We start from the raw sequence: 14,716 nt of genomic DNA, 5'->3' as shown, positions 1-14,716 counted from the left end.
ATAGTTGGATTAGGGGAAGAGCAGCATGTCCATCATGACTATTTTACTGTACAGGTTTCACATTTCCTGGCTGGGTTATATAACTGCTTGTTCAGATCCTATTTTTAGGCTTTCTGATGAGGCATCACCTATATCATTCAGGAACGTTTGCTCTTAGGCGGTGCCTGGGGTGGTTAAATTTAAGAAGGACTGTAAGTGGTTTCTTCCCTCAGGCAATGGGATGGTGTCTGTGTGTTCCACCTCCCCTTAGCTGAAGCAGGGTTTCTTCTTGGTTCCACCAAGTGAGACTTCTGGCACCTCATACCACATGGGCTCCTGCTGCAGGGGAGATTGCCTGCATATCCCAGCCCCTGCTTGTATGGAGACCCTCTCTGGTAACAGCCCTTCCTCCTCACCCTGAGTTTTGCAATTCCTACTCTCAGAATCTCTGAATGCTCTGAAATTGCTGTGGCACAGTGCAGTCATGTCCTTGAGTGCTGATGATTTGTTATTTAGGATTATATAAAATAATAGCAGAGAAGGTCCTCTGCCTTGTTCTGGTTTGTGAGAGCTGCTCTGCCGTCCCTCCCCTGAGCTCAGCAGCTGGCAGTGTCAGTGTGGGAAGATGTAATTTCCCAGAACGTCTCTGGGAAATAGAGCTGCTAGTTTCAAAGTACCTAGCACTAGAGGTCAGTGTTTCCTTTCCAGGAAGCTTCCATGTTGTTTGTAAACACTGACATTCCAAGTAAACACAAAGGAGCAGTTTAGTGTTTAAGCAGAAAAAAGGAAAAACCGGTGTTTCAGTTTCTGGCAGTGACATATTTGATGATGTCTGTGTTTAAGTAGGATTTAAGCTTTTTTTTAAATAGTTCAAAACCAGAGGATCAGAATGCCAGGTGGTATTTTTTAGACTTGTAATAGTGTCTCTGATGATTATGTTGTGCATTGTTTATCTCTGTAACCGAGGTTCTGTGTATGGATGTATAGTCCCCTTGGATCTTGCACTTATGACTTTTAAAGCAAACCGTGATTTTGACTGTCTTAGAAATAAATTATCCATAGTTCCCACTCAGCTGTTTTGCAGCCAGTAACAGAATGATATGGATTTCTAGCAGGGAAATACTCCTGTCGGCATGACAGGGTTATAACAACACAGGAAGCATTCCTAGTCTCACCATAGTGTACAAAATAGATTATTTTGTGTAATGCTGTTGTTTCTCTAAGCTGAAAAGAACTGCACATCAGTTAAAGTTGTTTTGCTGAATAAACAGTCATAAGCAAACATGCTCGTAAATATCCATGTGGTCTGTTTCACAGATTGAAGAGGCAAAAGAAGAATTTAATGATCACTCTGAAGATGTAGACAAAATAAATCAGATCTGCAAAAACCTGCAATTCCAGCTGAATAAAATGAGAAGCTTTGAGGAGCCTCCGTTCGAGAATGAGGCTAACGTTATTGTGGACAGATGGCTGGATGTATGTAAAAAGTAAATTATCAGGGTGGTCTTATCTGTTATGCATTATAGTAATTGATTCTGACACGGGTGTAATATTTGGAATAAATTAAGTCCAATATGGCAGAGATTCTTAAGAGATAAACCCAAGTATTTACCAGAGCAAAGCTTGCAGAGTGTCTACTGGTGTAATGTTTCTGATCTCTCAGGTGCTTTATGTCGTGGGTACTCCTTGGCAGTAAATAATTCTAGGAAATGCAGAAAGGCAATATTTGTGCTTTCTGCATGAATCTGTAAGCTTCCATTACAACTTCTGTCGATTTAGACTTCGGAGACAATCTGGAAAATTACAATGCTGGTGCTTTTGGTGAGAAATGTTTGCCACTGTCGATCTAAGCAGTGCATCAATACTGAGATTAGATGGTATTTACTGGGGGTAGATAAACATTAATGAGCAAGGCTCCTTCCTAAACCTGCCTTAAAACTGGCAAGCTGCTGTTGTGATTGGTATGTTTGATGACATGTGTGGCAGGGATTTAAATATCTTCTCCATGACCAGTTTACTGTGAAGACACGAGATATTTTTTTCCCCCTTTGCTGCACTTGTTTTTGTGGGTGTTTTCATCTCGTTCCGATTTTTATTGTTCTGGTTTTTGCTTTTAGAACATAACTCAGCGTTTTTGAAATCTGTGTGTGTTTTCTATCAATCTCCTGGCAGATCAATGAAAAGACTGAAAACTACTGTGATAATTTGGGAAGAGCTCAGGCTTTGTGGGACAAACTTCTAAGTTTATCTGGCACAATTGAGGCTTGGGCAAATGCAGAGCTCAAGAATGCAGAAGACCGTTGCCTGACCGAAGAGGACCTCACGCAGTTGAAGGTAATTCGAATAGATATTTTTTACCCTTCATTTATACAGTAATGATATGGACTTTGGACTATAAACATGAACATTGCCTAGGAATATCAGCACTGGAAAAGCAGAGGAAGTTGTAACATTTGCAGTTGTATCTGCATGGGTAGTTTCACTGAAGATATTGCCTGTCATTGGGGATACAGGTCTTGGAAACTGATGCATAGATAGTGTATATGTGTACTAAATTGTTTTCAGTCAGTGCAGCACTGCAAATACTCCTTTAGGTTAGAAAACCCCCCTCATTCATTTGTGCTGTATAAATATAAGCAAAGAGAAGGCCTGGAAAGCTTGAGCCTGGAGTGCAGTGGTGCACATATTTCCATATGCATAGAGAAGAAAGGGAAGAGTGTGTCTAGGGTAATGATTAGTTTTCTAGGTAGAACTTGCCAATCAGTGAAGATACTGGAGCATCAGAAACAGCTGAGCAACACACAATTCAGGAAGAGATTGCAGAAGTGGTTTATTTTCTCCTTGTCCCACTGTGCTCCCCAGTGTAACTTAATGCAGCCTTAGCAGTGTCTGGCTGCTGGGGGTCTCCAAGGGCTGCACACAGGCAGACATCAGCAGAGTCTGGGCTGCCCATGCCCTTTTTGCACAGATTATAGCATTAATTCTTGATATCAGAATGCAGTTGGGTGTAAAACACATGCGCTGGGCCTGTGGCATTGAAGAGCTTCACAAACAGGGGAAAATATTTTAATTTCTGACTTTAGGGCCATAATGGACCAGTTGTGCTGCTTCATTGTGGTTATAACCGGTGTCTACTAAATAATTTCCTGCTTGAGTGGGGTTGAGACATATATCTAGCCTGTATCCACTTGTTTGAAAATATGCAGGCAGTTTTTTCTCAGTGTTTACAAGTTACAGATGCCCTGGTTTTTATTGTGCTTATTTGCAGCTTTCCTCCTACTGTTAGCACTGCTCATTTGTTTTAATTTGCAGAGCAGGAAAATGCCAAGGTGTTCTTTGTGTATGGATGTTCACAGGGAAACAGTGGTATATCCACTCTGCTGCGGTGGACATTTTGTCACATTATTAATGTGTTTACCAGTGTATTGTTAGAATTTACCTGGGGTAGTTTAGGTCCCTGAAGGCTCCAGCAAAAAGGCACCAGCTGGAAACTGCATTTAAGAGCCATTTTGTAACGTGGAAGCTGCTCAAGTCTGACATGATGTGACCGTGCCCCCGGTGTGACTCTGCTCGCGCTTAGGAAGGGCTGTGCTGGAGGTGGCTACGCTGAGGTTACTCCACTGCCTCTGTGTGAGAGGGTAATTCTCAGAGTAGGCAGGAGAAGAGGGCAAGAGAGAGAGACAAACCACATTCCCACGAGCTACTATAAAAGCAAAATACGAGAGAAAATAAACCCAGTGTGCTGGTATTTTTGTAAAATGATTTCAAGTGCAGAGGGCATCAGGTTCCTTTATCACTTAATTATTTTATTTTTTTTAATTGATCCTGAAACATCTGTTAATTACAAAAAAAGCCCCCCAACTGTTACAATGTGTATCATGTTACATAGGGTTGAAACCCAGGGTCCTTTGTGACTGCCCAGCAGAGCACTGGTGCATGGTTTTCAAGAAGCCTGTCACAGAAGAAGAGTAATTAATTATGTGTATTTAAAGATAATTTCAGTATAAACAGTGTGAGAAAAGTACTGCTTTCTCCTGTGGCCTGCATGCCAATGCAAACTCTTTTAAGGAGTGCATCACGTTTTGATGGTTGCTTGTACAGAGACTGTAAAGGAATGCTTTGACTTGAGGGAGTTTGGAATATTGATCTGGGATTATGAGATAATGTGATTATCCTGTTCATAAGTTGAAGCTGGCATTTTACCTTCATATTACTGACTTGTTCCAAAATCCATTCAAATGTCTTTTAATATACAGAGGACTTATATTTAAAAAGTGCTTACAGCGTGTGTTATATTTTATCCCATCCATTCCAAAGTGTGATCCATACCATCACTGGGATGCCAGTTCTTGACTTTGTCTGTAACATCTGAGAATATCCCTTTAACAGAAGCAGCAAGAAATGAATGCAAAATTAAGATTGTTTTCCTGCAAATTTACTTGAAGCAAAATAATTGAATTGTTAAATTTATGCTAGATTTGCATTAACAACTGTTTTGCCTGAGAAATATAGAATTTTTCTGACTCTAATACAAAAGAATGTTTGTGTTCCTAAAATGAAAATCAGGAAATGGATGAGCTGTGACAGCTCTACGTGCCAAAATGCAGAATCAGAATATTTTAATGTAATTTTTCTGACAGAAACATGGAAATGTAGTTTTTGGGGAGGGAAGACATAGTTACAAATGTGTTTTTTCCACCTTTAGGCATGCTTACGAGTCCAAGAGCAGAAACTCCAGAAATTTGACAACACGGTGGCTGAGATAGAAGAACTTCTGAATAGTAATGAACCTCCACTGGAGCTGCAGGTATGAAGAAGCTTTTACAGCTGGCAAGTCATTACTCATTCCTGCAGCCCTGCTTCAGTATTGTCTTTGCCACACTAATTCCTTGGTTTGACTTAAATCTACCCAAAGAGTTTTGGAGGCATTTTGTTGGCTATGAGCAGTGACATTTCATTTGTTGTCTGTCTCAAGCTGTTAGAACCAAACCTGTCATTTTACACACAAAGACCTCTGTCTTTGTTGGGACTTAGGCCTGACCCCTTTGTTGGGACTTCTGTGCCTTGTTGGGACTTAGGCCTGACCCAGTCGCTTTGCAGACCTGCTGAAACAGGCCAATATCAGTGATATCTGGCTTTGAGCTACTGGCCAGCAACAAGGCCCAATGGACCTCATCATCCTTTTGTGTTAACTTCACACAGCAAAGAATAAATCCTCCTCCACTGTTCAAGACCACGGTAGCCCTGCCTTGATTCTGTAGCAGTTCCCTAAGCATCTGCTTGCAGTATCTCTCAGATGCACCTTGAGCTTGACCCCGTTGGGCTATTTCTGTGTTTATCCTCAGCAGGCAGTGAACTCAGAGGAGTTTCACTGGGTAAAGTGATCTAAGGAGCTTAGGAAAGGACTCAGCAACCTTGTGCTGTGCACACTGTGCTCCTTGGGAACACCAGATGCCCTGAGTCCCTGAGGTGGTGTTTCAGCATGTGGCCGTGATCCCACTGAGTTCCTGCCTCGTGCAAATCAGTGAGAGCCTTAAGGATGAGGTTAAGGACCTGTTGCTCCTCAGTGAATAGTCTCCAGCCACAGCTCCCCACCTCTCTGTTGCCCTTGCCTGTTTTTTGGGTCAGTGTGGGGAATTTGCCCTGATGGAATCACTGCAGGGAGGTGTGCTACAGAGAAAGCTGCCACCTTCTTTTTCATGGCAGCTGAAGAGAATATAAAGCCTTAATCCAGCTCAGAGTAGACACTGGAGTGGACCGACAAATAAATTTTTTAATAAAGCAGCACCAGTACATATGCTAATAAAGACAGACTGAGATTATTTGTCCTCAGAAAAGCAGGGCTTAAATACTATTATTTTTCAGTCTGTGGAATGGGAGCAGAAACAAATTGGAACAAACTGTGATTGAAATGTCTGGACTTTGGATAATTTAATTTCTTTTTATGTCTATCATGGATTTTTGTAATATTCTAGGAATTTAATCCAGTATAATTTATGTATGTTTGTTTCCAATTTTAAGGTCATCAGATCATCTGTTGTGCAAAAAATGGAGCTAATAAAAGAGCTCTTGTCAACGAAGCGAGGGACCAGTGAACTCACCGTGAACACAGCAGAACTGAAAGGAGACCTTGATCTGGCCAAGACACAGATTGGAATGACTGAATCACTTTTAAAAGCTTTATCTCCTTCAGACACCTTAGAGATCTTTACTAAATTAGAGGTAGCATGCCAAAATTATGTATATTTAATTAATTTGTTCATTATTTCTCTCTTGGCCAAGTGTTTGTCCTGTGTGAGTTGTAAACTGCTAGAATAACTCAAGTGAAGAGCCTTGCTTGAATATTCCCTTAAAATGCCAGAAACATGAAAGAAAAGCCTGTTTTCACTGGCAGCTATTGGAAATGGTTAATCCTAGGCACAACAACATATGCCATCCAGGATATGTTCAAGCAGTAGTGGGGATACTGGGCTGTGTATTTTCTGAGACTGGGTAATATACAGAGGATGTCTTTGTGCCACCTGAGCCTGCCTGCAAGGGGACCTCCCAGTAAACAACTTCAACCAGATATTTGCTCAAACTCAAGCTCCCTGCTTGGAGGTTTAGGCTGGCAAAATTTAAACCTCCCATGGAGCAGTGAGTGGATATGTACACCCTGGGTGTCAGACCACTAGTGTTTGGGGGCAGTGAGATCACAGACATTGGAAGAAAGAGCTTTTAATTAATTCTCCTTGCTCACTCTAAGTTATCTTTCAGCTCACAGGGACTTGACATACAGGATAAGGCATTTAGGGATGGAATAATGCCTATGGCAGCTAAGGCATTGTAACTTCTGGGTATTATATGCTCTGGAACACACTGTATCACTGTTCACATATGTATTCTGTGTGATGCCAAACTATGCATGAGTGCATGTGTGATTATGTATGCATGCAGGGTAATGGACACTGCTCAAGAAGAGTTTAGTGCTTATATCTACCAACTGATTGCTTCATTAATGCCAGTGTAATTTAAGAAATTATTTGGACACATTGGCAGGGCTAAACCCTTTTGCAAAACTCTGGCTTGTACTGAAGCATCTCTGTACAGTGAACTTCTGCTCGCACTTCAAAATTTTCTTTTTAAAAATTGTCCTATTTTTTTAACTTTAGGAGATACATCAGAAAATTCTGCAACAAGAACACCATGTGGCTTTACTCCAAGAGGAGACGGATTGTCCTGATGTGGATGAATTAAATAAGCAGCTTAAATGTGTCACTGACTTATTTAATAACAAGAAACATGTGCTTCAAGATCACTTTATCGATGTTTTGAACCGTAAGCAAACACATTTCACGTTTGTGTGCCTTTATAGGTTTGCATTGACCACCGCAATGACTTAAAGGTTATGCAGTTAATTGGTTTGAAACTGCTTCAATAGCTCAAACTGCTTCAGCTTCTGAATAAGATAAAGATTTGCAGAAAAATGTCTTTTTATCCCAACAAACCACTCAGTCTGGATCAAAGTATTTTGTTTCTTATTTTTACGTTTCAAAAAATAGATAAAAGAAGTGTAAACCATACTTCAGGAACAAATGTCAGAGTATTTAATTTAAAAAATACAGAAATCCAATGTTTTCATTTTTTCCAGTCATTTTTTACTTAAACTTAGTTATAAGAATGAATAGTGTTATTGCTTTTTGTCTTAAGCAGACACGGAATTGTGCAGTTGGGGTTTTCTGCCCAAAGGTAGTCTCATATCTTTACGTATTTTTAAAGTGATATTAATTTGTGTGGAAATGAGAAGAGTTGCCAGTAGGCTATTCCGGGTCTTGTTTACCCAAACTGCTGTGTGTAACAGACTGTCCCTTCCAAGTGAACAGGTAGGTTTATTGTCAATTAATGTTGGGTAAGAAAAATATGAGCTGCAGGATTCTCAGTCTCACGCTCTGCAGTGAAAAGCAACCTTTGACAGTAGCACTGATAAATACAGTTGTAAACTGTCTGAAATCTTCATGTTAAATAGGATTTTCTTTTACAGGATAAGAAAATTGGAATGTATCTTTTTTTCAGGTCAGTGTAAGAATTTTAATGACTGGTTCAGCAGCACTCAGCTGTCTTTGAAGGACTGCTTTGACCCCTCAGAAACAAAACCGATACTGGAAGAAAGACTACAGAGGCTAAAGGTAAAGTATTAAATGTTCTAATTGCTAAAGCTGATTGTTCTTGAAGTTTTACTCTTTACACAGGAGACTATTCTTGGGAGTGAACTTGGGAGTGGCTTTGTAACTTGAGGCTGAAAGAACATTTCATGTAACTTAAAGCATTAGGGCAATAAGTGGAATGAAAATAAAGCTTGGTTCAGATGAAATATTGGTGTTCAAGTTCTGACATAGTTGGGCAAATGAGAGACAGAACAGTAGCTAGTCAAAGTCAATGAACCTTGACCAAGTCCTTCAGTGTGCAAAGATGCAGAAAGTCAAATATGTACAGAGTAACATGAAATTCTGACCCTCCCAATGGACTCGAATGTAAAAAATTTGCATTCATTTTATTGTAGCCAGATTTTCTCTCTAAGTCAGGCAGAATCAAGAGAAAACAGATGGAAAAGCCACAACATCTGCAAGAAGCAATCACAGTTAAGCAGCAGAAGGAGACGTAGTGATGTCAGTACTAGATTTGAATACTGCATGCCTGTTTCTTCTGTGTATATTTGTGCTGTAGAGAAGAAAAAACAAGTCATCTACTTCACTTTCTCCTTATTTTACAAACAGCAACTTTTCCATTTGCAAATGGCATTGTCAGCAAACTGTGAATTAACATATATTCCTTTTCATGGAAAAAAATATTGGTGAAGATAACAGGAGCTGAAAAACTCTTGTAACATAAATATCTATTATACTACAGCAAACACATCTTGTGGTTTTTTTCAGCACTTCCTAACATCTGAAGGCAAAGATAGAGATATCCAAGAGGTTAAAACTTTACTGAATAAAGTGAAGCCTTACTTGCCCAAAGCAAGCATTAACCACCTTAACAGCCATGTGAGAGATCAAGAAGCAGAACTACAAAGATTGATCTCCAAATGTCAGAAACGGGAAAAGGAACTTGGTGCTTCTCTCCAGCAGCTCAGTAGGTAGGAAGCTACTGTAGTTTCTGACATTTTAATCACAAGTGGTATAAAATGATTCATTATTAAACAGCCGTAGTGAATGGCAAACAACCCCGCTTTTATAAAAAATGGTATTTATTTAAAGGATAGTGAGTGGTTTGTTATGTGCTTCATGTGGGTTTTTTTTCATTTCATGGCAAACCTGTATGGAAACTATGGATAGTGTCAGTGACATGAACTGAGATACTTAAAATAAAGCTTGTGCTCTAAGTGTTGCTCGATCTGACACGTGATATTTATGCTACTCGTTCAGCAAAACACTGTTGTCAGCAGGTTTTAGCCATGTAATGCCTCTCATTTTGACCTGACTCTATATTGATACACACTTTAGCCTTGAAGAAAGCATCTCAACCTTGGAAGAATGGCTCACTGCTCAGGAGGAAAAACTAAAAGATATCAATAAAGATGAGACTAAACTTGAAAACTTCTATAAAGCACTATTAATGCAGAGGTATTGGTTTTTTTGTCTCTATCTAGGAACTGTCTTCTAAACAAGATTGTTCCGTGTTGTTACAACAAGTAGATGTTTATTAATTTTTATTTTATTTTTCAGAAAACCATTTGACTCCATGGCTCAGCTAGCAAATTCCTTGAGGGAGGCTGGGCTGACAGAATATGAAACCATTTCAGAAGCCAGTAATCTTATTAGTAGGTACCACACATTGGTAACACATGTAAGTGGAATGGCAGGGAATACTGAGAGACTTCCAGTGGAGGAACAAAATTTTGAAGAGCTTGCCCAGGATGTTTCTTGCTGGATCAAAAAGCTTGAAGAGGCTGTTGATAAACTGAGTTCCCAGGGAAATGAGTTGCCATCAGAGGAAAGGATTAATCATATAAAGGTATTGTCTAAAATGTATTCCTTTTTCACCTCACAGCTCAAGCTAATACCAGGGGAATGCTTGATGAGTCAGTACCCCCTGAAAGACACTGTCACTGCTCATGGCCTGTAGTTTCATGGCTTATTTGAGGAGGGGCGGGGGATGTTTGGTATTTTTTGTTTGGGTTTTGCATAGGTTATTTCCCACCTAAGATGAGATTGATTACTGCATCTCTGGGTGAAGCAGCACTGAACTCATGAGGTGCTGGTGGCCATGTGCCTTCCCATCATAACCTATTCCAGGAGTGGAGAGGAAGGTCAGTAATGTAGCTGGGGCATCTGGAGAGCCTCTGCAAAGTGTGTGGCTTCTCAGGTGTCTTGCATGGCTATTGTGCTGGACTGCTCCACTGCCTGGATGGGTCTCTCAGGCCCCAGTGTCCTCTTTAGTGTCTCCTTTCTCTGACTACATAGGATGAGAATGCTGGGATTTACAAGTTTCATTCTGTGGAAATGAATAGTATTGTGACATGGGATTTGGATCAGTTTTTTTATTTGTGAGTACAGTGTCTTGTTATGTAGAGAATAATTAATAAATCAGCTTCATTATTCCAGACTTTCAAGATTAGATCATCTGTTTATGTATCAGTTATGTAATATATTGGAAGAAGAATTCTGTTGTCTTGAACAGCAGTGTGCAAAGTATGAAAGAACAATGGTAATACTTTTTATTTTGTAACCAAAAAATAATTGTACATGTACTGCTTCTGTATCTCTTTAATACAGGAAATCACAGCTCTCAGAGAAGAAGGAGAGGCCAAAATACAGAATATGGTAGCTGTAGGAGAAACTTTATTGAATAATGAGGAAAATAAGCAGACAGAGGTTCAGCAGACCATTTCTGAGCTCCAGAAAAAGTGGGAAAGCATTTGTCAGGTGGCCACTGAATATAGCAGGTAATGTGGACTTTGCCAAGAGGCAGTACAGATCATTTACTCCTATATTGACTTTTTTTCTCTTCCTCCTGCACCAGTTCCATTGAATTTCTGTTCTTCGGGAGCAGAACGAGGTACCTACAAAAATACTTGTATTTCTGCAATATTGTGGAGGGGCAGGTCACAGTTTGGACTGAATAGTCAGGTGGGGAATAGCCAGAGATATTTTCTGGTGTAGCTGTAAATAGCCAGAGAATATTCTGTTGCCTTCTGTTTCTACTGAGCACTCAGTAAAAAAAACAGTACAAGTAGCGCTCAGGAAGACGGAGCGTTGGCTGTGTTGGATCCAACACAGCAGAATGCAGAGCATCCTCTTCACAGTGTGGTGAAGACAGGAGAGGAGGTGCTCAGCAGGTCTGAAAAGATGCTCAGGACCTGCAGGATCAGGCTTGTGCATAACAGATGCACCATGGTAACAACAGCAGGGAGAAGCTGGAACAGGAAATGTGGTGCAAGAGCACTTAATGTATGTGTGGCTGTGCTTCATTTGTCATTTGCTAAAAAATATGAATCTTGAGGGGCAAAATCAAAACACTTAAGCTTTGCTTTTGTCCTCACTTATCCTGCTGTACTTTGCAGAATTATAACCAGAATTCATTTATTTGGATTTGTTTGTGTGGGATCATATTTTCAAATGTTGGCATTTAAGTTCCATCTGGAAAATATCTGGGCTTCATCACTAAATGTGAACATACAAATGTTACTTATGTCTCATTGCATATTTGCTGTGGACAAATGCAACCTGTTGACCTGCAGCAGATCAGCATTCATGCTTATAAAGCACACAAATCAAAATCCTGTGTAAAGGTCAGGAAAGTAATCACTGGATTGTACTAACATAACCCATATTGCATATGCTGGTTTTGTTGTCTGTATCTCTAGAACACTGCCTCATCCCAACCAATGTGATATGTATCTTCTACAGAACATTCCCTTTCAGGAGACTATCATAAGAAGTCAAAGAAAACAGATTCATAACCATATTGTAGTTCTTAAACAGAACTTCTGCTTCAGAAAAGCAGAAAAAGCAGAAAAATACAGAGCATGAGCATCACATCTCAGATGGTTGAAACTATGGGCTTATATGTTAAGAGGCTTAGTCATTTGTCTTGCACTTAAGTCCAGTTCATCTGCAATAACTTCAGTGCTTTTCATCACCTTGAAAATTCCAGTCTAATTAGTTATTTAAAACCTGAACAAAAGTGTTCAGTACACTCAAGTTCATTCTGATGGCCGACTTGTTCACAATTTGACGTTTTCTAGGTAATCAATAAATTTGGTTGTTTTATACTATTAAACACACTATTTTTTTTCTTAGCCCTCGAGAGCAACTTCAGTGCAACAGGGAGCAATATGAGCAAATCAAAGAAGATCTGAAACGGGCTCTAACGGAACTGGAGAAACAGCAACAGGAGACGGGATTTGCCCTTCAGCCTGGTTTGCAGGAGAAGCAAGCTCAGCTGGCAAACTATGCTGACCTCCTGCAGAAAGTAGAAGGCTTAACTTCCCAATTTAGTGAATTGAAAAGCCAGAAGGATCATCTACAGGGCCACACTGGGGATCCCTGCTTCACAGAGGTGGAATGGTCAGAATTAAAGCACCAACATGAAAATCTGCTCAGCCAACTCCAGGTTGGACCCTCAATCTCTTTCCTTACGAGATTCTTGGTATTCCTATTGGTGGCAATTCTCACTGATTACCTGTAGTGTCATTCAGATGGGAAGTTTATGGGTAAAGCTGGGAGTGGAGGAAGTTCCTCTGAAAAAGGACAGGGAATTCCTCTCTCTCTTTCTTACTATGAGGAGAAGAAGAGCACCAGGAGCACATACTCACTGCCTTGTGCTCTGCAGAGGGATAAATGTTCATACAAATGAGACCAAAGTAAGTGTGAAGAACGTTTTGTACCTGTGTAAACAGATTTGGATAGTTAGAATATGAAGCATTTGTTCTTATATTCTCTTATATTCCCATATTCCTGGGAAGAATGAATTTGGAAGATATCTCAAAGATGCTTTTCCAGCATCTTGTTTTTACTAGTTTCACCCAATGTGGTTGCACTTGCAACCTGTGTTGCATTTTGCCTGTATCATCCATTTTGAATAGAAAACATCCTTTTTAGAAGTGCATTCTTATGGAATGCCAACCCTTCTACTTCCTGGTACTAATAAAAATTTTGTTTGTGATGGACTCCCTGATGTGCTGGGAAGAGAGCAAGATGTTTATGTGGTTAGCTGTGGTTATTTTATGGAAAGCAAGCAAGTTTGTTGTGCTAGTGAGGTCCTGAAAAAGCTGTGACAGTCTGTGGATTAGTTATGTTTGTTTAAGATAATGGTGGACTAGTCCTAAAATCTCCTTGGTTTCTAGACCATCGTGCAGACATTAGAAAGTCGTGTTCAAGAGCACCAGCAGTTTCAGGATATGGTAACAGACCTGAGCACTGAGCTAAAAACTGTCTCTGAGAAGCTTTCTGGTGTTGAAGGTCCAGCAATGGAACAACCATCAGCTGAGCAAAACCAGTTGGAGTCACAGGTATGTTGCAGGTTCTGCATCATGGAGAAAGGGTCCACGCCCTAGAGACCATCCCATATATAAAAGAGGACTGCTAATGGGGTGACACTGAGAAAATAAGAAACCTTTTAAAAGAAAAAGTATATATGGTGTTCCTTTTATCAAGATAACTGTAGGCCTAAAACCACTCTGAATGAACTGAGGGGACCTTTACTGTTGGCTGAACTGAAGGTAGAATTGTCCCAGCTCAAGCACACGGGCTTCTTCAGTTTGTTTGGTTGGGATTTTATTTTTCCTCTCTGGGCATAATGAGGAAAGAGATCATTAAATTTGTTGTTAGTAAGTGTCTTTAAATTAACCAGTGTGGAAAGCTTAGGAAAATGTCAGTGAGCCAAGTTCAGTTTTAAGAGGTGTCCTTCATGCATAAGTAGACATCCTTTTGCTCTTTGGCAGAATGGATAACAGTCCTGTAGCTGTGTGCATAGGGAGCTACTGGAAGCTGAAACCATAGCTCAGATATGGATCACTGCAATTCTGCTTCCTCCAGAATTTACTGTGCCTCTAACAAGTAAAATGGAATAGGAGAGATGGGGGGGGATTATGTGTTAAGAACTTGGAAGGATCATCATGTACCACACAGTGTGCTATCGGATTATTTTATCGTTGTATTGCTTATAGCTCCAGGTGATCTCTGTACGTAGAAATGGCTGACAAAATTACTGGTTTAGTATTTGACTTTCTGAAGCAAATAGGTCTGCATGTACTTTTCAACACAGCTTGTTGTTGACAACAAATATTTATGATTTTAGAGATTGACTTTAGATCGTAGCATTAAGTATATTGAGTGAAAACACTTCTCAAATGAAATGTTTTTTTTGTGTCTAAAGGAACAACAAGGACCTCTTAGTCAATATGAAGACACTTTAAAGAAGATTTTGGTTTTAGCAGAAACTGTTAAACAAAACACCTCTTCAGCAGGACAGAAGTTTATTAAGGATGAGATTGAAACACTTCAGAGCGAACACAGGAGTCTGGAAGAAAGACTTGAAAATGTCAAGCAAAAGAAGGAAAATATTTTCAGTGAAGCCCTTGAGTTAAAAGATGAGTTTGGTAATGAAGTGCAAATGGAAGATAAGGCAGATACAATGTTGAAGAGAGAGATACAGATCACTTCTGACAATGGTGTGGTTGCAGAAGAGACCCCCACAGAAGTGGAGTTGAAGGAGCCTTTGGAAATGTGTGATGTGAGTTTATTTTTTGACAGTA

At 40.0% G+C, this 14,716-nt stretch overlaps 1 protein-coding gene across 6 annotated transcripts in view; it reads left to right on the top strand.

Moving 5' to 3' along the window:
• The window catches only part of SYNE2 (spectrin repeat containing nuclear envelope protein 2), a 181,387-nt gene that overhangs the window by 55,626 nt on the left and 111,045 nt on the right, over nucleotides 1-14,716 (top strand). For all 6 annotated transcript variants that reach the window (XM_064659377.1, XM_064659380.1, XM_064659379.1 and 3 more), the window contains exons 32-44: nucleotides 1,297-1,455; nucleotides 2,152-2,313; nucleotides 4,685-4,786; nucleotides 6,001-6,201; nucleotides 7,131-7,296; nucleotides 8,032-8,144; nucleotides 8,892-9,094; nucleotides 9,462-9,581; nucleotides 9,684-9,972; nucleotides 10,734-10,903; nucleotides 12,261-12,573; nucleotides 13,307-13,471; nucleotides 14,338-14,694. In XM_064659377.1, coding sequence (XP_064515447.1) covers nucleotides 1,297-1,455; nucleotides 2,152-2,313; nucleotides 4,685-4,786; nucleotides 6,001-6,201; nucleotides 7,131-7,296; nucleotides 8,032-8,144; nucleotides 8,892-9,094; nucleotides 9,462-9,581; nucleotides 9,684-9,972; nucleotides 10,734-10,903; nucleotides 12,261-12,573; nucleotides 13,307-13,471; nucleotides 14,338-14,694 — 2,520 coding nt within the window. The remainder of the gene's footprint in view (nucleotides 1-1,296; nucleotides 1,456-2,151; nucleotides 2,314-4,684; nucleotides 4,787-6,000; nucleotides 6,202-7,130; nucleotides 7,297-8,031; nucleotides 8,145-8,891; nucleotides 9,095-9,461; nucleotides 9,582-9,683; nucleotides 9,973-10,733; nucleotides 10,904-12,260; nucleotides 12,574-13,306; nucleotides 13,472-14,337; nucleotides 14,695-14,716) is intronic.

Source organism: Pseudopipra pipra, chromosome 6 (assembly GCF_036250125.1).
Source record: "Pseudopipra pipra isolate bDixPip1 chromosome 6, bDixPip1.hap1, whole genome shotgun sequence".
Lineage (NCBI taxonomy): Eukaryota > Metazoa > Chordata > Aves > Passeriformes > Pipridae > Pseudopipra > Pseudopipra pipra.
This window is presented reverse-complemented; position numbering and strand designations above follow the sequence as displayed.